The following is a 26,816-nucleotide window of genomic DNA, read 5'->3' on the forward strand; positions in this document are numbered from 1 at the left end:
GAGACTGTCCTCAGTAGACCAGGCTGACTCTAGGATCGCTCTGCCTCTGCCTCCTGAGTAGTTTTAAAGGCACTGGATAAACTCCAGAACAGGAGAGAAAACCGAGATGAAGCCAGGCACAGGAGAGCAGCAGCAATAGACAATTTAGAGGACCTCCCTCGCCCAAGCAGCTACAGATCTGAACTCAGATGTCACTTCTCCATGGTGCTCACAGACGGGTTAATGTGAGTCCAATTCTCCTTAGCAAAGTGGATGTGCTGTGAATGGCTCCACAGGATGTAGGAAGGACCTCAGTGGGTGACTGCAGGTCCTAGGACTTTTCATCTTCATGAGAGGACTTGCCTGTGTAAACTGGCGAAGCCAATCTTTTGTGCTATGGTTACACATCTCCATTCTTTAGGAGTTGGGTTTGCTGTCGAGGGTTTGTGTTGCCCTGGCTGGCCCTGAACTCTTCAGGAAACCAAGGATGACAATGAGCCCCTGGTCCTTCTGTCCTCAATCCACAAATGCTGAGTCCACCTGTGCGACTGAAACTCGCCCTTTCTAGAAAGGGGCCTTGTGTCCCTGCACAGTGAATGAGAAGACTCCAGGACACACCAGCCTTAATGTCGCCCACACCTCAGAAGGGGCAACCTCTTCAAACATGAACCTTGGGGTCTCGGGACGGGGATCAGACTCGCTAATGATGATTTTTGTAGTCTTTAGGGGCTGAATTTATGTGTGGTAATTAACAGGGGCAGGGGACCAATTCTCAGGACAACTGTCCTGGGTCTGACAAGTGTCCTCTGGCAGTAAGACTCAAGACCACACCCAATTGACAAAAGTTACATTTAATTTACAATGTAATAAAGGTTACAGGTAAAAAGCTACACTTAAAGCAGAAAAGGCCTATTACACAAATGTACAAATCTGTACAAAGCTCGTACAATGGTTCCTACCTTGTCTCCTGTTAGCCAGGTCTATTCTGGAGAGCTGAAGAACTCTCCATGGGGGGTGAGGGGGGTCAGGGGAGGGGAGCCTCCAAACCAAAACTGAGCCGTGTTCTCCTAACACACACCTGGTCCTTGCAGTAGTCTTCCTGTTCACCAGGAACTGCCCCAACTGCTCGCTCCTTAAGGAACTGCCTCTGGGCACACACCAACAGTGAGGCCACAGGGAGGAGGCTGCACTGGAACTAAATGAGTTTTCAGTGTGGACAAGAAACATAGGTAAAGTCCAACAATACTGTACAAACCCATTAGCCTGTCCTGTGACACTGACTAGAGATGAGGGGAACTCAAAATGGCCTCATGCCACCAGACAGGATACAGAATGGCCTATTAGATCTCAAAACCACAGGCACAAGAGGACATTCCTTTACCGTGGTTTAAATGAACAGTGTCAACCAACCTGGTATCTATGCAACTGCTCTGTTACCTGGTTCTCCCGAGGGAAGGGAATATTAATTAAGGAGGCTCCACCCTCTCATTGCTCCAGATGCCTCCCATGAGCGACTTCACATAAAACAGTCCTAATAGGTGGCACAGGGACAGCGCCAGGGCAGTCTGCTCAGAAGGGCCTGGGAAGCCTCTCTCTACACTTCAAGCTGTCTGACTCAGTCCTTACTGGTACTTTAGCCCCGCCCCTGGTCTCAGTATTACATGGTTGGGGCCTCAGGAGACTTTCTGAAAGACGATACTGCACACATGGAAAGTTTTCTCCTTAGTTCAGTAGCTCCCCTTGTCACCCCTCCACCCCCCTCCCCACCCTCTCCATAACCAAAATATCAAATCAGTAAGGAAGGTGTGGGCTTCTTGCCCGGCCAAGCCTCCTTCGCGTATTTCTTCTTCTTGGGTTCATTCACAGCCTCAGGGTTATAGACTGCAGGGTTTGGTGTGGGATTTATGGCCACTGCTGATGGCACAACAGGAGTCAAGTCCACATCAGGGGCGAGGTTCGGGTATGGCATGGGCAAGCCACCAATGAGCGCTGTCCCATGAATGCCATGCGGCTGGGAGCCCGTTTCACTGTGTGTGGGGGGCAGGCCCCCATATAGTCCTCCACTGAAGGCAAAGTTCTGCATGCGCCTGCTCCCCGACTCCTCCAGGCCCAGAGAGCCAGAGCCCTCCATCCGCTTCTTCTGGGGTGTCACAGGGAGGGGAAAAAACAGAAAGGACATGAGATGAGGCTGCTGTTTCTCCATCCTAGCTGTAGAAAGCTAACATCTGGGGAAAATCCCACCATGCAGCCAAGCCCATTTCTGAAATCTCAGGGTCAGATGCCATCCCACCAACAGCTCTTTTTATCTAAGGCATAGTCTCTCTAACATGGCCTTGGCTGTCCTAGAACTCACTCTGTAAACCAGGCTGGCCATGAACTCAGAGATCTGCTTGCCTCTCAAAAGTCTTAGGGTTGACAGCCTGGCTTTTGAGAATTGTAAATGAGAAGCAGAGGCCATCCACGGGCATGACCGACCTCACCAACCTCAGCTCTGATCTCAGAGTCAGCTCTGACCTCCCAATAGGCTGCCTTACCTCTCCTCAGGTAACTAGGTCTCTGTGCCCAGGAAGTCACCATGATGCTCATCCAGTTGGCACTATGTATTATGGTTTTGAACTTCTGAACCAAGCAATCCTCTTGTCTCCACCTTCTAACTAGCTGGGAACTAACCCAGCTACATGTACCCCCCCCCCATTTTTTTTTGTCTTTTTTCAAGACAGGGTTTCTCTGTGTAGCCCTGGCTGTCCTGGAACTCACTCTGTAGACCAGGCTGGCCTCAAACTCAGAAATCAGTCTGCCTCTCTGCCTCCCAAGTGCTGGGATTAAAGGCCACCACTGCTCGGTACCCCTCTCCTTTTTTGAGGCAGAGACCTCTCTATATAGCTCTGGTTGCAGTGGAAGTGTTGTGCACCAGCTGGACTTCTTTTTTTTTTTGTTTTTTTATTTATTTATTATATGTAAGTACACTGTAGCTGTCTTCAGACACTCCAGAAGAGGGCACCAGATCTCGTTACAGATGGTTGTGAGCCACCATGTGGTTGCTGGGATTTGAACTCCTGACCTTCGGAAGAGCAGTCGGGTGCTCTTACCCACTGAGCCATCTCACCAGCCCCCAGCTGGACTTCTAAAGGCATGGCCACTACACCTGCCTGGCTTTGAGTACCCATTTTTTATTTTTTTATTTTTTTTTGGTTTTTCGAGACAGGGTTTCTGTGTGAAGCCCTGGCTGTCCTGGCACTCACTTTGTAGACCAGGCTGGCCTCGAACTCAGAAATCCGCCTGCCTCTGCCTCCCGAGTGCTGGGATTAAAGGCGTGCGCCACCACGCCCGGCGAGTACCCATTTTTTAAACAACAAATATCTTTAACATTTAAACAATGATTTAAATAATCATTTGTGGAGACTGGAGAGATGGCTCAGTGGTTAAGCACTGCCTACTCTTTCAGAGGTCCTGAGTTCAATTTCCAGCAACCACAGGATGGCTCACAACCATCTGTACTGGGATCTGATGCCCTCTTCTGGTGTGTCTGAAGACAGACACAGTATACTCACATACTTAAAATAAATAAATCATCCTGAAAGAAAGAAACAAAGAAAGAGAGAAAGCAAGCAAGCTTCTAGAGTTTCATTGTTTAAAGATGAAGCAGAAATCTTGCCAATTTACTTTAATGTAAATGGGTTCCACACTGTGGAGTCAAAAATCTGTGGATGGACAGTTGGGCAAAGAAACATCTGTCCTGGAAATATGTAATCTTTTTCCCCCCTTCTTCTCATTATCACCTATACAGTAAAGTATAATAACATATTAATTTATTTCTGCACTGCTAAACTGAGCCTAAATGCGCTACAGCTGAGCTACACCTCTAGCCTAGCCTAACAACTCTTACAGAAGCTCACTATGTACTAAGTATTAAGAGTAACTTAGCCAGGCAATGGTATCACACACACTTTTAATCCTAGCACTGGGGAGGCAGACACAGGTGGATTTCTGAGTTCAAGGCCAGCCTGGTCTGCAGAGCGAGTTCCAGGACAGCCAGGGCTGAACAGAGAAACCCTGTCTTAGGGGGAAAGGTACTTGGAGACCCTGATGATTAGCCTCTCGCAACAACTCTGGGCACCTCTGTCACTGAAGAGGCAATGTACCACCTTTAGGCAGTTCTACCCACTAGGAAGTTCAATATGCCAAGTCAGGGCATCCTGGTTTTCTCTACTTCTCCATTCCTAAAGATACCTGACCCAGGATCTAGACACCCCTGTGCATAAGGTAAGGGCATGGCTAGGGGTGAGGACAGAGCTCAGCAGTTAAAAGCACCTGCTGTTGTTGTTTGTAAAGGACCCAGGTTCAGCTCCAGCACCCACATGACAATTCACAATCATCTCTGTGTAACTCCAATTCCAAGGGATCAGACACCCTCTTCAGACATCTGAAGGCACTAGGCACACACATCATGCATATACATACATATGTATACACATACATACAAACATACATACATACATGCAGTGCAGGGAAACACTCATACACAAAACAAGAAAATAAATCTTTTAAAGGGTATAACAATAAATTAAGAGGACATGGGAAAAGCCACATGTTAATGCTTCTCTTTTATCCTGAGCCAGCAGAGAAGGCAAAAGGAAGGTGGCCCTCTGCACCCTTAGGGAAGGTAGCTACGGCACCAGAGCAAGTGGTTAGCACACTGTATTCTCGTTGGCCACCTGAAGTCCTTCTGCAGAACTCCTGGGTTTCTGAGACACAGGTAAGGGGAAGGGTATTCCCAGAGAATGAAAATTGGGAGAAGAGGGCTGGAGAGACGGCTCAGCAGCTGAGAGCACAGGCTGCTCCTCCAGAGGACCCAGGTTCAATCAGAGCATTGGCACAGGTCTTACTTCCTACCCTACAGCACCAGACATGGATGTGGGACACATACATGCAGTCAAAACACTCATACATACAAAAGAAAAAGGTAAAAATAATAATTTTTTATAGGGAGAGAAGCACACAATGTGTTTTAAGATTACAAACATTAACATTCATCTGCACATCACAGGGGGGTTTCTTCCTTTCCCTTTTCGCATTGCTAGGGATCAAAGCCAGGACTTTCTAAGTGTATGCACTACACCTGAGTTAGATCCTAAAGCGGGGTCTGGAGACCAGGCCATATGACGTCTCAAATGCTCTCAAAGGGTGCTACCTACCTTGACTGGAACCACTGCAGTCTGCACCATGTTCCGGAATCGACCAACAGACGGATCCACGTCCTCTGCAGAGACAGAGCAAGGTTGGGAGATGGGATCATCAAGCCAAACAGCCATCAGCCCAGCCGTTCAAACAGGAAATATAGCTGATGCTACGCATCTTATGTGCTAAGCCTTCCCAACAGCTCCAACAGCGCCGAGTACACGAGAACAGAGCAAGGCAGCTCAAGCAGCAGACATCACCGTCTCATACAGCGATGCACTGTCGTACAGTGTCACGACAGGGGGCTGCGACCACACACTCCTGTTTGCTCATCAGATTTAGGACTCAGAGCCAGGGCTTCACGGTCCCGGCTCTCACCCGAGGGTCTGAGTGGCCCATGAAAACAATCTCTTGTCATGGCTTGTGACACGCACTGCCACCCTAGAGGACATTTAGCTTCTCCCCAAAGGGAGAGCCTACCAAGGGAGGTGAGGCTCCGAGCCTTGGACTTGCTGGTTTGTTTGTTTTCTGTAGGCTAACTCCCTGGTACCCACAGGCCCTGGTTTTGGCCTATTGGAGCTGTGCTCTGCCCCTGTCCTCTTGTACCCCAGCATCCAGAGGAGTCTACACATGGCCGAGAAGCAGGGCTCAGCAGGTCACTCAGACTGCACAACACACCTCAGAGAGTAACTGGGGTGACTATCCCCAACTTTCTCTTAATGCAAGTTTTAAATTGCGTTTGACTGGTTTCTACATACCCCGATGGCCCGTGTTGTAAATTAAGTAAACCCCCCAAAGTCACTGGCCATCTCCTATCCCACAGCCTACCACGGCCTGGCTGTCAGTGGAGATCTTTCACAGAACTTGGAGGTTACTTACACAAAGCCCGAGTGGCCACTCCGTGTAACCATCTATCAGAGCACTTGAAATGTCACAGAAGCTCAAAACACAAGCAGAGTGACCCAATCAGCCTGAAACACAAACGTTCACATCTGCCCACGAGCTGGCCTAGTTTCACTTCTGAGGTCCAGGCAGCGTTCTCTCTCTCTCTCTCTCTCTCTCTCTCTCTCTCTCTCTCTCTCTCTCTCTCTCACCTGGGTTGATGATCTCATCGTCCTCACTGAAGGTCACCCTCGAGTTCTTCCTCTTCCTCTTTGGTCTCTGGATGTCCAGGTTCCCCTCCTCAATAGTGAGGGTTGAAATCCGCTTGTTGTGGGCAGTGTTGAACTCTGTCAGGTTCTAAGTCAAAGTTCACACAGCAAAGCCCAGAATTAATACATAGGGAGTTTCATGGAGAAAACACCAAATAATGTGCAAAAAAGCCATCTGGGGCTTGGGGCTTTACTCTGATGGCCCAGGGTCAGCGAGACGCCTCTGTATTCAAAGGACCCACACTGCCCTAATGAAGACTGTTAACAGAGAGAATACAGAACATCCTCACTGGCCATGAGGTGAAGGAGGTGAAAGGCTGGGCGACAACAGGTCACCCTTGAGATGAGCTATGGCTGCTTACTTTCCTGGCTTTGAAGGAGCACTAGCATGTCTCTACCCTAAGAATTAAAGCAGAATTTATTGAAAGGAATACTAACATTTACTCTAAAGCAACAAAAAAATGAGAACAAAAACTGAATGCTTCTCAGAGGCTGGCCTTTAAAAGCATCCTGGTCTGTCTGTCTATCTGTCTGACTCTCTGTGTTTCTGTGTGCTCATGTGTATGTCCGTGTGAATGCTATGTGTGGTGTGTGCATATGTCTGGTGGTGGTAAGACAGATAAGCTCTATGTAGACTAGAATGGTTTCACATTTATAGCAATCCTCCTGCCTCAATGTCTGCAGTGCTGAGATCACAGTAAGCCACCACCTCTGACTGTCTCCTTTGAAACTCCTAAGGACACCGGCATTGCATTTAACTTTTGGCAGACTCTCCATCATACACCTGGCCCCAGTTCCATTCACAATCACCCATCCACCCATCTCGTGATTAGTGTGGCCTTAGCACTGCTTCCTGCTGCTTTTCAATGCGCTGGACTTGTTCCAGCCTGCACTGCAGCTTGAGATACTCCGAGCCGCGAGAGGAATTAACACACTGACCGGAAAGACAGGGAAGCACTGAGCCTGGAGGGAAACACAGCGAGCACCGCAGCCTAGATGTGGCTGCTTCTGAAGGAAACAACAACTGAATGTGTCTCAGTAGCTGGCCTTTAAAATTACCCCAGGTCCATGTGGTCGCTGGGAATCAACCAGGGCCCTCTCTGGAACAGCAGCCTGTGAACTTAACCACTGAGCCATCTCTCCAGTCCCAAAGAAGCCTAGTTTTTTTAAATATCCCTGGGCTGTCTGGTCAGTACCAAAAAGGCTAAATGAATGAAAGAAAATATTGGCTTGGTAAGCTAGTGTTTCTCAAGAGACCTTTCTGTGAGGATGGACATTATAGTGTTTAATGGGTATCCAAGGCGTGCCTGCCCCCCCCCCACCCCCGCACCGTGTGTGGGTGTGTATTTTCAGGGACTCCCCGTGGATATCTAAATATGTAGACTCTCAGATGCCAAGGCAGTCTCCCACAGACAGTGCTAGATCATAGCTAATGAGAATTTCTAATACCTACTGCAGTATGAATGTCGTTAAGAAGTTATATTGTTACAGAGACTCTCCTGGCACAGCTGACTGAATTACCAACATGTTCACTAGAGATGTAAAGATGGGATGCAGGAAACATGCCTAATGAGGCGGTACTGGACAGTGCAGCTCAACACAGTCATGAAGAAAGGAGAAAATTGGCTGCAGAGGTGGCTCAGTAGCTAAGAGCACTGGCTGCTCTTCCAAAGGACCTGGGTTTGATTTCCAGAGCCACATGGTAGCTCACAATTATCTTTAGTTTCAGGGTACCTAATGCCATATTCTAAACACACACACAAAAACAAAAACATTCAAACACATAAACTAAATAAATAAAATGTAAAACCAAACAAAGTAAGTCTCAGCCTCTAACAGCCAGTGGAGCAGTGCACGGTCTCCTAGAGGAACTAGTGCAGGGAAGCCTGGTCACACAGCTGGACACGCGCATCACTGAGGGCTTCTACCTGACTGAGCAGAGCCTCCTGATGCTATAGCACTTCATTTCAAATTAGGGAGAACAGCTCCACGCTGCTAAAGCAAGGATCCCAAAAGACAATGACACAGACTTACATCCAGCTCGGTCTCCTCTTCGGGAAGTCCCAACAAGCCCTTGAGTTCATCATCCTCCCCGCCCATCTTCTCATCTCCTTTCACAGCCGATGGCAATGTCTGAGGCTTCTCTCGCAGAGTATATGCCCTCGTGGATGCGCCGAATGAGACCGTAGAATCGATGGGAATCTGTTGAGGCTTGTGAGGTTCCAGCCGAATGTGACCCAAGAAAGTGCCATGTGCTGCAAAAGCAAGTCTTAAGTGTAAGGGGAAGAGACCAGTGCAGAGGCAGCCAGTGCTCCCTTGCAGGATGTCAGGCAGCTCCCACACTTCACCAAGTTTGCCTCCCTGATTGTTAGTGTTTAATGATAATAAATGTCATATTCAGGATCATAGACACAAAAGCACTTTCATGTTTCTTTTTTTCTTTTACAGTACTAGGGTCAACCCTAGGGTTTTGCCCATCCTAGGCAAGCACCCTACCATTGAGGTACAACCCAGCCCTTGCTTTCTGAGTCAGAATCTCATCACTGTATAGTCAGGGCTGGCTTCCAACTTACTATGTAGCCAGTTTGGAGTCAAACAAACTATGTCAACCAGACTGACTGAACTCGTAATTCTCCTGCCTCATCTTCCTGAGTGCCGAGAAGAGAATATAAACAAGTGTCACTACGTATGCAGAAAAACAAAAAGAAACAAAGTAAAGATGCTATGCCACTCGGTCTTCTTCATCCTGTCTCACACTATAGCAGGGACACTGCGGATTTGTTACACACCTTCAAATCCGCTGCTCTCCACATGAACAGGATTGCCTGTTCTCTGCTGCCAGAAAGGCTTGGCTCCGTTCTGGGTCCAACAGAAATGGCTCCAACCTAGCAGAAGCCATGATCTCCAAGGCATGAGGCACAATCGGTTGTGGGCTGCCCTCTCTAGCTCCAACTCTAAGGACCATGAACACTGCTGGTCTGGCAGCATTATGCTTTAGCTACTCGCCAGGACAGCAGAGATTAGCCAACCCAGATGCAAAGTCAATGCCAAGGCAAGGCAAAAATCCTACCAGGGATTCTGAATGCTTCCACTTCAGCATTTCTGCACGTTATGAAATGGAAAGAAGAGATAAGTACCTGTAAGACAAGGCTCACCCATTCTGTACGTAATTAGATGGGGCTGTATGTCTGTGTGTGTTGCTTGGGGGGGGGGGGGCGCCAACCTGAAAAGCAGAGGATGNAAGACTGTGTGTTTTACTCTATTTATCATGGCAAAAGCAAACTGTAGCAGTCCACAGTCCAGTCTCAACTGCATTTCTGTAGATTATTTTAGGCAAACTTTAAAACCTTATTAATTTCAGTGTACTTATGAAATTAAATTGTAACTGAGTTTAAGCAAAGTGTATCTGGGATAAATAACCTATTGTAAATAATAAATGTTGCTCAAAATAAGCATTTTGTAAACATCCTGTATTGCTGCATATTAACGACCCTACTCATGACTTCAGCTTAAACTGGATCACTCAGCCTTATGAGGACTTGAACATCAATATTCCGAGGTCTTCCATGACATTTTTACTCTTATCTATACAAAGGTCTCCTAGAAGAATCCCCCAAACTATCTTTCTGCCTTAGTCAACTATTGCAGGAGAATAGCTGACTCATAAATAAAGATGAGATGATTAAAATTTAAAAAAAAAAAAAAAAAAAAAAAGCTTCCTAAACCAAGACCCAAATAGCATGTCCATCCCCACAGATGACAGGTCACAGGAGCTGCGAACTTACTGCTGTTGAGGTCTATCAAGAAAACTCTCTTCAGGTGCTTGTGGTACACCAGGGCTGCGTGGACTCGAGAGCATGACTGGTGGTCGATGGTGAAGTCACACAGATCGGGGTTCCTCCCAAATAAGTAATACTTTTTCTCATCAATAATCAGCTTCTAAATGAATATGAGATTAAATATTACTTCACTTTTACTCCAAGCAAGCTTAGTAAAAACTTCCAATCATGTAAGTAGGGGGACTTGAATAGCTATCATTGCTTCTCTGGCAATCAAGAAAAGCATCTCTCATTGTCTTTTTAAGTTCTAGGGTCTAGTAAGATCACTGTAGGTGCTTTCCCCAGCCAACTGTCCCAGTCTTTCCCATACAAGCTTATGACCATCCTAAGATCCAAATATCTTTTACATGTGACACAGCCAGCATGCATTCTTCCTCCTTCTAGCTAAGGCTAATAGCAGGCTATTCCATTTGTTCACTCCTGGGTCCTAGGGGACATTATTCACCCAGTTCCAAGCATGCCACTAAAATCATCCCCAGGGCAATGGACTGTCAGATGAAGAACTGGGATCTGGGCTACTGAGCAGCAAACCCTGTGTGTGTGTTTCTATGTGCTCCTTAAGTCAGTGGCATGAACTCACCTCATGGACGGTCTACGTATGGCCCACCCGTATGCACCCACACAGCAGTTTACTAAGCTAACGCTGTTTGTCAGGAAATTAAATTACATCTCCCTAAATACTATCTTCCACTGTATAGTGCTGGTATGAAAAAAACAAAACAAACAAAATAAAAACTGCTCTTAATTCTATCAGATGTAAGTAGCCTCTCCCTATGAGATAAGAATTCTAAGAATTTTTTCTTTTTCTAAATGTAACTAGCTAGGCAGTGGTGGCGCACGCCTTTAATCCCAGCACTTGGGAGGCAGAGGCAGGTGGATTTTTGGGTTTGAGGCCAGCCTAGTCTACAGAGTGAGTTCCAGTAGAGCCAAGGCTATAAAGAAAGGCCCCATCTCACAGGAAAAACAAAGACAGAGGTTTGGAGAGATGGCACCAGGGTTAGGAGTACTGGCTGTCCAGGTTCTGATCCCCAGAACCCATAAGGTGGCTCATTACTGTCTGAAACTCCAGTTCCAGGTGTGTGCCTTCTGGCCTCCATCAGGCATGCACACAGTACACATAAAATGTAGGCAAAACACTCATATACATAAAGTAAAAAAAAAAAAAAAAAGATTATTTGATTAGCAAGTAAGAAGGGCAGAAAAAGTGTACTCTGGGCTGAATCATGCTGTATAACAAGTTACTGTTGTCATAGATGAAGGATACTCGGTGAATTGTTACTAACCCTTTTCTAATTCTAGTCCAATATTAGTGGTCTAGCACCTGAGGACCCCATTCAACATGCTGTCTTTTCCCTTTAAATACAAGGTCTTACAAGCTTGAGCTCACATTCCACCCGAGATTCCTAAACCCTGAGAAACTAGTAATGATGGCACTTTTGTTTTCGAAGTTCAAGGCAAGCATGGTGTTGCGGGCCTTTCATCCCAGGCAGGTAGAGTTGGAGGCCACCCTGGCCCACAAGTTCCAGGGCAGCTACAACTATACAGAGAAACCCCATCTTGGAAAAAAAACAAAAACAAAATAAAAAAGGAACTTCAGATGTTAAGGCAAGGATGATGCCAAGTTCAAGGTTAGCCTGGATTACACACAGTAAGGCCCTGTTGACAGACAGACAGACAGACACACACACACACACACACACACAAAACCACCAGCAGCAGCACCATCAACACCACCACCAAAACAAACTTCCCAGAAAAGCTCGACAAACGCTCAGGAAGGATGTAAAGTGACGTCAGCATCAGGTTAGAAATCAAGAGCTGTCCCCTGTCCCCTCCCCTGTGAACTCCAGCAGGCAGTGCCCAGGGAGAGGCTCCCCACTGGATACACACATTAGTGTCCTTGAATCTCCAGCACTGTCAACAGCAACAACTGCTGTGCACTCACCTGCCACACTTGCCATGAGCTTTACACTGCATCGCTGGTGGGGACAATCCCCTGCAGCTGACAGCCCTTCCAGTTGTAGGGCTTAGAATACTGAGACATACCACCCCCATGATAATTTATTTAAAGTAAATAAATACAGTTCAAATTTGTATGACTTTACAGTTTAAAATTCTTTTCTTTTTTAAAACCAAGACTTCCTATATTCCAGGTTAGCCACAAACAAGCTACAGAGCTTGGGATGGCCTTGGACTTCTGACCCTCCTGAATCTACCTCCTAGGTGCTGAAGTTTCATGCATGTAGCACAAGGCCCAGTTAAACCTGAGCATTTAAAAATGTCAGGACCAGTAGTGAATGCCTTTACTTCCAGAGTAGAGGCAGGCAGATCTCTGTGAGTTTAAGGCTACACAGGTCTATAGAGTGAGTTCCAGGCCAGGGCTACATAGTGGGACCTAGTCTTATTTAAAAAAAAAAAAAAAAAAAAAAATTTAATTTTATGTGTTTGTGTGCAATGTATGTCATGTGAGAAGGTACCTGTGGAGGCCAGAAGAGGGCATCTGATCCCCTGGATACGGAGTTACAGGTGGTTCAAAGCTGCCCAACCTGGGTGCAAGAAACTGAACTCAGGTCCTCTGGACGAACAGGAAGGGCTCTCAATTGCTGACCCATCTCTCCAGTCCCCCAAGTTTGAGCATTTTTAACCACATTATATAATTTCATAATCCACTTGTACTAAAATGTAAATCATCTAGGAATAAATATTTTGAGTATTCATATTCTTTCCCTGCCCCATGAAAGCACTTATACCTGAGCTCTGCCAAGCTTAGCTTTAAGATTTAGACAGGACATACCTACTGCTGCTACAGCTCATTTCAAGGCCATGCTACTATGGAGACCCAGATTTGGCAATGGCCTGACAGCCAATTAGTCGCCTCAATGTTACATTTTAAAACATGGATTAAGGTAGGCAGTGTCTGTGCACACCTGGAACCCCAGCATTCAGGAAGCAGAAGCAGGAGGATGGCAGCTTCTGGGACCTTGTCTCAAAAACACCTCCCCCACCCCCCCAAAACAAACCAAGCAAAAAGATCCCAATTCCTAAGGAGACATACATGGGAAGCCCGCTGAAGTAGCTGCTGCCTATAATCCAAGCACTTTGGAGGCTGAGACAGGAGGACCACTGTGGATCCAATGCCCACCTGGGCTTCACAAACAGCCTAAAGACCCTGTCTCAAAGTGGTGACTGGGGAAGTTGCTCAGCACTCAGAGCTCTGTGCGTGCGGAGCTAGCCTGATCTCCATGTAGTAACTTACAGGCCAGTCAGGGCTACATGATGAGACCTTATCTCAAAAAACAGAACAAAAGCCCCACTTATTAAGACAACATTGCTTTAGAATTAGTGGCAGGGCCTGAAGCATAGCGCTGTCCTGTAAGGATGCATGCATGCAGGTTTATCTCATCGCACTTTCCACTCATATTCTTATTTATAAAAATGGTGTCCTCACGGACTTGTTTGCTAGTAAGCATAGTGCGTCACAAGCAACCATTCTAGAGTGCAAAAGATGTGTCAGAGATTGCACTAAGGAAAAAGAAAGGAAGGGCTCTCATGTCACAGGCACACATTCACCATCAACAGCACCCCAAGCACAGAAAGTTAAATGAAAATAAAACCTCTTAGAATTAAGGAAATATAATAAAAACTGAACGAATCGTGCCTTGTTCTTCTGGTTCCCAAGGCTGTGACCTGTGGCTGGCTACTGCTGATACTATCCAAATGTGCCTCTGAGTTATAACTCAGAATGTGTCTTTACACACTGGGCCTAAAAGACTCATGGCTTTTACTTTAATATCGCACTTCTGCAACCCAACTACCACAGCATATCACAAGCCTTTAAACAAGACGAGGATACAGATAGCTCGGTTAGTATCAAGTGCTGGTCAAATCTAAATCCTTAAATACACTGAGGCAGGCTCAGGGCTCTAGCTAAGCAGTAACACACTTAACTAGAATGCATGAGACCCTTGTCTGATCAATAACATGGCAAAACAAATACAACTCATGAATATATGCGAGCGCACACACGCACACAGGCATACACACACACACACACACACACACACACACACACACTCCTACACCTCAGGCCCACTCCTTTAAGAGCCATATAGTGTTATCTAAAAATTATACCTTGACAACGTTCTGCAATTCAGTGTATGTAGAAACCCTGAGACAGAAAAGCAGCAGCAGCAGAAAGAGACGAGTAGCCAGAGGGCGTTGAAGAAGTAAAGGGACTTTGGAAAGATACATCTTCCATGAAGGAACCCAATGTCATCACTGGGCCTCTTTGCCTATTTACTCTTGTTGCAAATTAAAGATTTACCAAAGTCTAATAACAAAATCGATTTCATCTTTTAACTTAATATGCTATTATTATTTCTCTTTGTGTCTGTGTGCATTGGAGGAAACACGCAGTAGAGACCAAGGGGCAACTGTGTATAGGTGGTTCCCGTCTTCCATGTTTACACGGGTCCCAGGGATCCAATTCAAGTTGTCAGGCTCATAGAGCAAGCCTTCTACATCTGAGACATCTCCCCAGCCCACAAAGTAGATCTCTAGAAGTCTTCAAATTTCACACTATTCTGTGTAGCAACAAAACTTTTTTTTTTCTATCTATGGAACCACCTGTAGTAAAAGAGGTTTCGGGATATTTTTAATTATTTCCTTGAATAACCATTTGAGTTTTGGATTTTTCTGTTTTTCATAAAAGAACCCATGACAAAGGAGCTGTGTGCATATCCTCTGCCACAACCCCAAAACAACCCCTTACTTTTCAAGCTACCGTCTGTAAAATGTCATTTTTTTTAAAATAATTAAAATCAATAACAGAGCCTCGAGCTTAATTTCTAACTATTAAATCAGTGGGCTTACTCCCTTTTTCTTGGTAAATAATTATATATCTTAATATAAATAAGCCAGATATGGTGACTCACACGATCCCAGCCCTTGGGAGACAGAGGTAGGATTATCATTCAGAGTCAAAACCAGCTATGGCTACATTGAGTTCAAGGCCAATACAGGCTAGAGTGGAAATCTATCTCAAATACAAAAGAACATCCAGCCCTTGGGAGAGAGAGGCAGGTGGATCACTGTGAGTTCCAGGCCAATAGGGCTATAGGGTGAGACCCTTTCTCAAAACCTGTTGAACAAAATACCTAGTTACTGTCCTCTAAAATCTGACCTGACTCTAGAAACTTCCCACGGAAGCTGGGATTCCATTAAACTTTTCCTTTATTATACTTAACTACAATTATATCTTTTTATGTGTGATTCTGTCTCTCCTTAGTATTTTTTAAGACAGGACCCCAATGTACAGCCCTTATGGTCGCCAACTCAGGTACCGGCATGTGGCCTCTGCACGTGGCACCAGAGCTGGCCTCTCCCCTTAGTTTAAATGAATGAATTTTAGTTCCATTTCATGTTCTTTTTCGACAAGTGCCCTTCCTGACTATACCACCCTGAATCTCACAGAAGCCGCTGAAATGTTAAAGCTCAATCTATAACATAACCTTCTTTAGTTAATATGAACTATGCATTCCACAAATTCCAAATCTGTGTTTCCGGTTTGTGTGGGTGCCTTGGGCCTATGACCTGTTAAAAATATCTTCATTTGTAAGGGGAGAGGAGTAATGAAAAACTGAGTAGTTGTGGGAGTGTTGCATGCCAGAGAATAAATCCAAAAGGGTTTCCCAATGCTAGGCAGCCACTATATTACAGAGCTCCATCCCAGGTCCCTAAGAGCTTTTAACAGGGGACCAAAACCAAAAAAGAGGTCAGGAAGATGAGACAGGCATGGTAGCCATGCCTTTATTTACAGGACTAGGAGGCAGAGGCAATCAATCTTGTTGAGTTCAAGGCCAGGCTGCTCTATATAGGGAGCTCCAGGATACCCAGGGCCGACCCTGTCTTAAAAAGCAGAAACCCAGAAGGGAAGTAACATTGCTGAAGACAAAGTGAAGGAGAGGGGGGAAGTGAATCCCGGCGGAAAACCTTTAGAACGGTGTGCTTCAGTACCTCAATTAGCTTGTCTCCTTTCACCACATCCAGATGTAAGCCGGGTGGTGGTTTACCTGCCCTGAAAAAGAAGAGCAAAACAGCAGTTTTAAGGATGAGTCCATGACTGTTTTCAATCCCTGTCCCATCAACACTGAGGCTCTCCTACCAGCCAAGAGTTAGTTCATATTCAAACAGAAATGTCATGAATTCACTGTTAGAGCTTGTTCCTTCCTCCCCCCCCCCCCTCTTTTGATTTTTTCGAGACAGGGTTTCTCTGTAGCCCTGGCTGTCCTGGAACTCACTCTGCAGACCAGGCTGGCCTCAAACTCAGAAATCCACCTGCCTCTGCCTCCTGAGTGCTGGGATTAAAGGCGTGCGCCACCACTGCCTGGCTAGAGCTTCTTTCTGTGTTTAACACTTTCTTCCTAAGTGATTCAATTATTCAGAGGAGATTTCAGTGGGTCTGTATTTAGAGCACCCCCAACCCAAACTCCTGCATTTTAATACTGGCTCTGCCCTTCAGAAATAATGCAGCTCAATGTCCTGTTCCCTGGAAAGGTTTTTCCTTCTTGTTTTTGGAGACAGAGTCTCATGTCTCCAAAAACAAGCTAGGCTCAAACCTTTGTGGGATTGGATCTGAGGATGACCTTTAACACCTGAACCTCCTCCTCCACCTTTCCAGTGCTAAATTACATTGTGATGTATGCCACCATGCTTGGTCTAACCGGGGTTTCCTCTAAGATTTACTACTCCTAATATAAAGAAAGAATAAACCAGTTGTTTTGCTGGGTACAGAAATACACATGTGAATTCCCACCAGAGGGACCATTGCAAGTTCAAGGCCATCCTAGTTTGTATAACAGGTGAATTCCAGACTAGCTAGAATTACATATAGAGATCTTGCCTTAAAACAAATATATGTTAAAATAACCAAATAACAAAAATTGTTTGTTTGGGGGCTGATCAATATTATTCTCATCACAAAATAAACAAAAACCATTACCCAGATGAACTCTTGGTACCAAATCAGAGATCTGTAATTAGGGAACTAGAGCAAATCAAAACCACGCCCACGAAACCAAGCTCCAAATGAGGGGAGGTGTTGTGGGCACCCTGAACAGGTGTTTGTGAGAAAAATCCAAGTCATCAGAATGTTTTCTATACTTCGCTTCATCATTCAAGGGGATGGATGCTCGAGTCTCAAATCACCTGACACAGTTCCTGGTATACACCAGACCCTGAGGTAATGACAGGTGATCTCAAAGAAAGAGTCTCTTTATATTTGGCTGGCCCAAATTTGAAATAAGTGCAGCCAGGGACCAGTGTGGATAAAGAATTTGTAGGCTGAAGCACATGGATATGTTAAAAGAATAAAGAAATCCAGGAAACAGCCAAGCATTCATTCACTTCCTGGGCTTGTTCTTTTGAACCTTCCAGGGCCCTTACATTTGCACAGAAGAAACGATATCGAGTCTATCTCATTGAAGATTCAACACAGACATCTCACAGCTCCGCTCCAATCTCTCATGGCAGTGGCTAAAAGGACAGTGCATCGAACAAAAAGCCCATTTGCTTCGAGAAAGAGATTAAAATGAACATTAAAGCCAAAATATTTTGCCTGAATATCCTACCATGTGATTGACTCAGGCCTAGGAGCTGAGCATGATGCAAGGGTTTTTGCCCTTGAAGATCTCAATGTAACAGAAGCCTGAGAGGTAACATGTTAATAACCAGGAAGAACCGCAACAGCAAGAAAGGGCTCTAACCCTGATGCATCCTCGTGCAAAGCAGTTCCTATTCATTCATCTTGCACCCCACTCAACGCGGAAACCATCCTACTACTTCTCTGAACTTCCCAGGGGATGAAAATGCTGTATGCTAACAACTTCTGCTGTCTTTTGTACCGGGTTTCGTGCTGGTCTGGTCAGAGAACAAGGGGGAACAGTCCCGCGCCATCCCTGCCCGCAAGGAGCACCTAGTCCGCTTGGAGGGTGCAGCAGCCACGGAGGGATGCAGCATCAGGTTGGGCTGAGGTAGGGAAGCCAGCTCGTGCGCGCTCCAGACCTTCAGCACCCAGGGAAGGATTGATGCTCCCCGAGAGCATCGGGCACTCGGTGATGAGTTAGGGCAAGTTAGGGGCCAAGGCCTGAAGCACCCCGGTGAGCGGCTGACCTCCCAAGCGCTGTATAAACTGAATACCTTCGAGCCCCCAAAACTCGGGTTTCCGCAGAGCCTGGGCCCCAGCTCCGGGATCCTCCACACGTCGCCCGGCCCCTCACAGCGGACAGTTTTCCCTCAATCATTCCAGGATCTTTTTGAGACGTTCGTTTCATCGCAAAAAAAAAAAAAAAAAAAAGGAAGAGGAAAAAAGTACAACCTTTTCCTTTCTGCCCGGGTTAACACACGCCGAGCCGCTCTAGTCCCAGAAACCCCATTACTCACCAAGTCGGGCAGTCGAACAGCGGGAGGCTGGAGCCGGAGTTCACGGCTGCCGCCATCTTGCGTCTCCCCCTCCCATTTGGCGGGCCTGAAGCACGCCGGGAAACTAAGAGCTCGGGAGGGAAGAGGCGGCATCCCAGCAGCCTGTGCGCAGCGCGCGCGTGCGCACGCGCAACGCGAGGACGCTCTCCTGGGAGCGCCTCTGGCGGAGGGCATCAGGGGCTGGGTTTGAAGTCTGCAGCGTTTTCCTGAGAGGCTGGGGTGGGTGTCTCCTTGGTCACGGGGTCAGGAGTGGTTTGTACCTTGATGTGACTTTCTCGCTGCGTTTTCCGCCAGAAACCCTTGAGCTCTGCAATCTGCATTAACCCACCCCCTCCAGCTTCATCTAGGGATAAGCAGGTGATGGCTAGAGATAAGAAGTGATGGCTTTTTTTTTTTTTTTCCTTTTTCCAGCCCTCCTTCGGAACACTGCATCTGAAAGCAGAATCCTTACCCATTTGTCCTTTCTGATCCCAAGTCTGATGTGTATGGCTCAGTGGTAGTGTGTTCAGCAGGCGCGAATGAGGCCACTGATTCAATTCCCCAAAACCAGTAATTTTCTGAGGTCTGGGAGAATCTATAGATTAGGCGACTGTGTCAGAAATCATGTAGTCTGTTTTTGAAAACTTTGGACAAACTGCTGCAAGGCAGAGACTCAAAAGGAAAAAAAGCCTCCAAATTTTAGCGACTTAACCAATTCTCAAAAATGTTTAATTCATGGCCCCTTAGGATTTTTCTCTGTGGGTCATAGTGACATAGGAAGCATTAGGGTTACCATCTTCCTCTAAGCCATTAGCTTGCTGGTTGTAATGGTTTTGTCTATTGAGTACTTATTGGGATGTATGTATTTCATATGGATCAGTTCACTTGGTATTCCCAAAACTCAAGACAGATTGATTCCAGAAAAGAGGCTCTAGCCTCACCTTACAAGGAGCTGTATTCGAACCTGAGTCTACGTAAAGCCAAAGGCCAGGCTCTACTAGTCCCATATGTTTTTGACAACATACCATTCCTTAGTATGCAGTGGATGGTCCTTTTGCAGAAAGATGGGATGATGACTTCACAGTTTTTAAAAGAAACAAATGGTTGGAGGGTGTGGCAGCACATATCTGAAATTCCATCTGCCTTTGCTTCCTGAGATACAGGGTTAAAGGTAGTCAACACTATGCCCTGCTACACAATAAAATAAATAATAATAAAAAAAAATCTCCAGGTTTCAGGAAGCAACAGCAATAGAACATGTCATGGTTTGAATATGCTTGATCCAGGGAGTGGCACTATTTGGAGGTTTGGACTTGATGAAATAAGTGTATCATTGTAGGCTTGGGCTTTAAGTCCTGTATCCTGGCTACCTGGAAGTCAGTCTTCCACTAACAGCCTTCAAGTGAAAATGTAGAACTCTCAGCTCCTCCTGCACCATGCCTGCCTGGATGCTGCCATGCTCCCGTCTTGATAATAATGGACTGAAACTCTGAACCTGTAAGCCAGTCCCAATTAAATGTTGTCCTTATAAGAGTTGCCTTGGCCATGGTGTCTGCTCACAGCAATAAAACCCTAAGACAGAAGTTGGTACCAGGAGTTGGGTACTGCTGTGATAAGTCTGACTATGCTTTTGTTTGGAAGGCTGTTGATTTGGAGACTTTGCATTTGGGAAGCAGTGGAATACTTTAAATGTGGCTCAATGGGCTATCATAGTAGGAATATGGAAGACTTTGTTACTGAGAATGATTTGAATTTTGCAGACCTGGCTCAAGAGGTTTTAGTGAAGAATTTCAATATATGGCCTAGAGACTGTTTTTTTTGTTTTTGTTTTTTTGTTTTTGTTTTTTTGTTTTTTTTTTTGTGGTATTTTGTTGAAGAATCTGGCTACTTTTTGCCCTTGTCTGAAGAGTCTGCCTGAGGCTATGGAGAAGAGACTGGATTAATTGCATTGAAAAGGAAGTCTCAGTAATGCCCATCATAGATATACTTTGTTTTCTGGTTAAGTCTCGTGAAGAGCATTTTAAACAAGCATAAGAAGATGATAAAGGAAAAACAGAAAAAAAAAATGGTTCGAATCTTAAAGGAGTACCAGGAAGTGAAATGAAGCTGAATCCTGTGATTTAATTAAGGGAGTAGTGACAACCCTGGGGCAAGATAAGTTAGTTTAGGTCCTGGCTTGGTAGTAGAAGCCTTTAATCCCAGGAGGCACAGGCAAGCAGATCTCTAAATTCAAGGTCAGCCTAGAACAGAGCAAATTCTAGGTGAAGAAAAATTAAAATCCAGGTTTAGTGGACCACACCTTTAATCCCAGTGCCTGGGAGACAGGCATGCAAATCTCTGAGTCAGTTTACAGAGCAAGTTCCAGGACAGCCAAGCTTATGCACTGAAGGAGTTAGAAAACAGAAAGCTGGTAATAATGTAATAGAACAAGGGAGGCATGTTCCAACACCTGCAAACAGCAGAACTCGGCAGCTTTGGTCACATGGCTCTTGCTTTAGAGTGAAAAATAGAAGGCACTAGTGAACTAGTGAGATGATTGATGCCAGTTAACTGGAGCTAAGAAATTAGTAGTGATTAAGAAGAGACCAGCAGGCTGGGCGTGGTGGCGCACGCCTTTAATCCCAGCACCTGGGAGGCAGAGGCAGGCGGATTTCTGAGTTTGAGGCCGGCCTGGTCTACAGAATGAGTTCCAGGACAGCCAGGGCTATACAGAGAAACCCTGTCTCAAAAACAAAAAAAAAAAAAAAAAAAGAAGAGACCAGCATTACTTAAGTGAACTCTTCTGGGTAGTGTTTTCTGAGAGCACAAAGAAACTGTGTTCCAGAAATATCCAAGGTTGTACCTCCTGTCCTCATGTGGCAGCTGGATTTGCTAATGTATAAGAGTCACCCAGATGGTAGTGGTTTTGAAGGCATGAAGGGGTCAGGAAGAGCAGCTGAGGCTTGGCACTGTGAGAGGCCATGGAAGGCCATTGGTGAAGGTACAGGCTCAATTGCAGTTGATAGCCCAGGACTGATGGGGTCATACAAAGAAGTTGAGGTCTGGCACCATGAAGAGAGCCCATGAGAGGCTATTGTTGAAGTCTAGTTGCAATGGAAGACCCCAGTGTATTGGAGATGCCAGTACTATGTGGGATGATCACCTTTGGAGGAGCCCAGAAGATCACACCATTGGAACATGAAGCTGTGAAGTTGAAGTTGCCTTGGAGACCCCAAGATTTTTTGATATATCAAAGCCGTGGGATATCTGCCAAGGAAAGCTGCTAACAGGTAGTGCAACCAACCCAGGAGAAAGAAGTTTGTTGCAGTTAACAAAGACGAAAAAGCAGTTGAAGATCTGAAGACTGCCTTGAAATCAGACAAGGAGATGCAGAGTTTGGAGTTTGCCCAGCTGGTTTCCTGTCTTGCTTTGGGGATTACAGTTAAGTGATGGAATGGCTCTCGGAAGAGACTCTGAACTTTTAACATTGTTGAGACTGCTATAGACTATGGGCACCTTTTAAGTTGGACTAAATGTATTTTGTATTATGCTATGTTAAGGTATGACCCCTATAGACTCATGTTTGAACAAGCCTATGGGGACCAGGGAGTGGATGTAGTGGTTTGAATTATGATTGGCCTGGCCCAGGGAGTGGCACTATTTGAAGGTGTGGCCTTGGAGTTTGTGTGTCACTGTGGGCGTGGGCTTAAGACCCTCATCCTAGCTGCCTGAAAGTCAGTATTCAGTTGGCTGTCTTCAGATAAAGATGTAGAGCTCTCAGATCCTCCTGTACCATCCCTACCTGGATGCTGCCATGTTCCTGACTTGATAATAATGGACTGAACCTCTGAACCTATAAGCTAACCCCAATTAAATGTTGTCCTTATAAGAGTTGCCTTGGTCATAATAGTGTCTATTCATAGCAGTAAAATCCTAACAAAGACATATGGCTAAGACATTACAAGCAGGAAGCTTCACTTAGCAGGGTAACAGATAAAAAGTGCAGGAGACAATGCTCCTGAAATTTAAGTAGAAATTGCTGTTTCTCTAGATTTATCTTAAGAGGAAGCAATCAGAATGTGGTGAGGCCATCTTCTGTCCATGTTGCAGACTGTATGTACTGGACAGTGGTGGTTTGAAGTATGAACACTCAAGATGACCATCCTTACAAGCTGTGCTCAGGCTACCTGTCTAAGCTTCTTGATTCACTGTTAAGAGTACACAAGGGCTGGCAAGATGGCTATGCAGGTAAAGGTGTTTGCTTCCAACCCTGACAACCTAGTTCAATCCCTAGAACCAGACAGTGGAAGGAGAGAAGACTCCTCACTCCTACACACATTCTGTGACATATAATTGACTATCCCAAATAAACATAATAAAAAAATTAAGGGGTCTCTCAATGGCTCAGCCATAAAGAGCACTTGTTGCTCTCTTGCAAGATTTGGGTTTGATTCTCATCACCTACATGGCTACTCATAATCATTTGTAACTCTACTTCCAGGGGCTCCAAATCCTTCTCCTACGACTCCCCAGCACCAGGAATGCATACGGTGCTTGGACATGCATGAAGGCAAAATACATGTAAAATAAAAATAAAAGACAGAAAAGGGCTACACTAAATCTCCCAGATAGCCTTCCAGGTATATAAAATGTAAGAAAATCTAGCACAGTAGCTTACTGTCACTAAAGGCTCAAATATTCCACAAAGGATATTTACATGCAAAGTACCTCGGCTTTAAGATCCTCTTTCAAGCTACCATTCCTGCCTTGAAACTCTGGCAGGTGTGTAAGTGTGGGGAGGTGTAATAGGTGTCTCAATTTTTATTTTGCCAATGAAGAGCTACAAATGAAGTTGCCATCTACCATCACCTTCTTCTGCCAGTGCTTGGAGTTGAATTCCAAGGCAGTTTACTACTGAGCTGTAGCCAAGTGCCATCTTCTCATTTTAATATTTAAATACTCCTTTAAAAAGAGGGGGAGGGGCTTATAGTACAGAGGCTTTGATCCAGCATCCAGGTCCTTGTACCTGTCATGCATAAAGCCTGTTTGTTCTCCAGCATTAACAAAAATGTGGGTGGCAAGCCTGGGGGCCTAAGTTTAGGACCCTCAAACCCATGTAAAAAGCTGGGAATGATGATGAATGTCAGTCTGAATGGCAGGCAGACAGATCCAGGGCCCTGAGCTGGCTCACCCCAACAAGTACCCCATCTAGGAACTGCTGGAGCATGTAAAGGGATGGGCCCTGCAGAACCAGAGCTGCAGGATCTCCATGACACAGGGCAATAGCAGGGTATGGGAGAGGAGTTCCGGTGAGGACCCAGTATTGATAATGCAGAAGCCAGAGGCCTGGAAGCAGACCAAGGACTCACCACAATGAATATTTGCAAGTTAAGCTGTGTGGACAAAGGCGTAGACTGCGGGACGCATGGCAGTTTCCATGGAAATACTTTTTTCATTTTTATTTTTTTATTTTCTACTTTCTTTTGGGGGAGGTTACAAGGATGGAGAGCAAACACATAAGGACTGGGAAATTAGTGGGATTGGTTGGGGTGTATGATATGAAATTCACACACACACACAAATCACTAAATTATGGGGGGAGGTGGAAAGGAGAGAAAGGCAAAGCCCCTGAAGCTCCTGGCCAGCTAGTCTCACCTACTTGGCAAAATAAGTTTGTAAGAGACCCTGTCTCAAACAAAAATGACACACCTGCGGAACAATGCCCAAGGTGGTTGTTATTTGTAGCATATAATGCTACACATATTCATAGGCACACCTACACATACGTATGAACTTCCCTCAGTCCTGCCCCACAATGCAAAAAAATTGGGAAGAATATTTTCACCGACAATTGTAATTGTAATTAAATTGTAATTGTAATTAAAAATACAAAACAAAACCTGACTGTAGCATTATTCTTATTTCTCCACAGATAAAATCCTGTATCACTAAACATTTATTCTTGTTACACCAGGCTTGGCATCAAAGGTCTTCATCAGATCCACCTGCCTTTGGCTCACGAATACCACCATAACCAACATATAAGTTTATTCTTTGAAAATTAAGTGCAGTTTAAATCTGTAACTCCAGCTTCAGGGTATCTGATGCTCTGTTCTCACCTCCTTGGGCAACAAGCACACACAAGGTACACACACAGACACACACACACCGACACCTTCTAAACTATAGTCACATCGAGATTTTAAAGTACTTGTATTTTGTAGTGCTAAAAAACAATACTGGAAAGAATCCTTCGAAGCTTAGAGCTGAACATCCACGTCTGGAAAACACGGAAGAAAGCAGGGGACTCCCAACCCTGGGAAACAGAACGGACTGAGGTGTGACATGAGCTCTGTGGCCTGTACTTAGTGACCAAAAGCCAAAGCTTCATTCCCATGACCAAGATCGTCTCTGAACAGAAAATGGAATATGAGGATGAGGGGCTTAAGTGGTTTTTTTTGACAAATGGTAATTTCTCTTATTTTCCTTCCTTCCTTGATTTTTTTTTTTTAAACAAAACAAAAATACCCCACTACCAACAAAACCCAGCCAAAGCAAAGCAAACAAGGCAGGGTCTTACTATATGGCCCTGGCTGGCCTGGAACCTGCCATCTAGGGAGTACATGGAGCACTACCTCCCTCTACTCCCTGAGTGCTAAGATTCACGGCCTTTATTACCCTGCCTGCCTGGTAACTTCACTGTGAGGTGTGAGTTTAGTTCAAGTGTCACAGACTGCATACTCTGTAGGTAAGTACTCCTTAGTGAAATAAAAAAAAAGATATGTGTAGCCGGGCGTGGTGGCGCACACCTTTAATCCCAGCACTCGGGAGGCAGAGGCAGGAGGATTTCTGAGTTTGAGGCCAGCTTGGTCTACAAAGTGAGTGCCAGGACAGCCAGGGCTACACAGAGAAACCCTGTCTCGAAAAACCAAAAAAAAAAAAAAAAAAAAAAAAAGATGTGTGTGCATGTTGGTTTAGTATGTACACACAAACATAAATGCTCTGTGAGCAACAATTACTATGTATCAAGTTCTTACTGTGAAACATTACCAATGAAGCAGCCAGAATTCTTTTTTTTAAAAAAAAGAATAGCACTAATTCATTTTAAGAGACTGCTGGAGGGGCTGAAAAGACAGCTCAGTGGTTAAGAGTATTTGATGCTCATGTAGAGAATCAAGGTTCAGTTCCCAGCACCCACATGGTGGCTTATAATCATCTCTAATATCAGTTCCAGGGATCTGACCCCTGCTCTTAATTCTGAAGGCACCAGGCACGCACATGGTTCATAGCCATATGTGCAGGCAAACATTCATATACATAAAATAAAATTTTAAAATCTACCCTTTTCTCTTTTTAAAAATTTATTGTATGTGAGTACACTGCAGCTGTCTTCAGACACACCAGGAGAGGGCATCAGATCTCATGACAGATGGTTGTGAGCCACCGTGTGGGTGCTGAGAGTTGAACTCAGGACCTCTGGAAGAGCAGTCAGTGCTTTTAACAGCTGAGCCATCTCTCCAGCCCCCTTTTTTCTCTTCTTAAAAAGTACCCAGCACTCCTAGAACGTTTCAATGTCAATACAGGAAGCTGAACAGGAGATGCAAAGTGGATAGGAATACAGAAACATATTTACAATTTGTATGTTCAGATTAGACATCTGTTAGGAATTTTATAATAATAGATAGTTGATAGATAGATAGATAGGATGGAAGCAAGCAATAGAGAAAACATGGGGTTTATGAGCTAAGCAACTTGTCCAAATACCCTCGGCAGGTCACTGGTGGGCTAGGGCTCCTCAGGCCTTTTATATTCCAGTCTAGTTTCTGACTTACAAACAAAGCTCTCAGCTGGGGCTGTACACAGCATGCATGTGGAGCAATTCTTATGGAGGAAATACACCAAACTAAAAAAAGTTGAGGGGGCTGGTGAGATGGCTCAGTGGGTAAGAGCACCCGACTGCTCTTCCGAAGGTCCAGAGTTCAAATCCCAGCAACCACATGGTGGCTCACAACCATCCGTAACGAGATCTGGCACCCTCTTCTGGAGTGTCTGAAGACAGCTGCAGTGTACTTACATATAATAAATAAATAAATCTTTAATAAAAAAAAAAAAAGTTGAATCTCTGAGCAGGGAGACCAGGGCTTCAGCACTTTAAAAAAACCCTTCTAAAATGAAGGCAAGAGCCACTGACCCAGAGCACAGTGCCCCCAAAGACAATCAAGTGCAACACAGG

General features: G+C 45.3%; 1 protein-coding gene and 1 non-coding gene across 3 annotated transcripts; both read right to left on the bottom strand.

Moving 5' to 3' along the window:
* Positions 1 to 814: 814 nt before the first annotated feature.
* Positions 815 to 18,680, bottom strand: Ppp1r8 (protein phosphatase 1 regulatory subunit 8). 2 transcript variants are annotated; one of them, XM_029476802.1, is made up of 7 exons: positions 18,587 to 18,680; positions 16,163 to 16,223; positions 10,094 to 10,247; positions 8,343 to 8,563; positions 6,252 to 6,396; positions 5,175 to 5,239; positions 815 to 2,116 (listed from the first exon to the last, which is right to left on the bottom strand). In XM_029476802.1, exons 1-7 carry the CDS (start codon positions 18,640 to 18,642, stop codon positions 1,766 to 1,768), a joined length of 1,053 nt encoding a protein of 350 aa, XP_029332662.1. In that variant the 5' UTR covers positions 18,643 to 18,680; the 3' UTR covers positions 815 to 1,765. The 2 variants fall into 2 exon arrangements, with proteins under 2 accessions (XP_029332662.1, XP_021015981.1); XM_021160322.2 differs by having other exon boundaries at positions 815 to 2,119.
* On the bottom strand, positions 13,863 to 14,027 carry LOC115030977. Its single transcript, XR_003836570.1, has one exon.
* Positions 18,681 to 26,816: the final 8,136 nt, after the last annotated feature.

This window comes from Mus caroli, chromosome 4, assembly GCF_900094665.2.
Source record: "Mus caroli chromosome 4, CAROLI_EIJ_v1.1, whole genome shotgun sequence".
Lineage (NCBI taxonomy): Eukaryota > Metazoa > Chordata > Mammalia > Rodentia > Muridae > Mus > Mus caroli.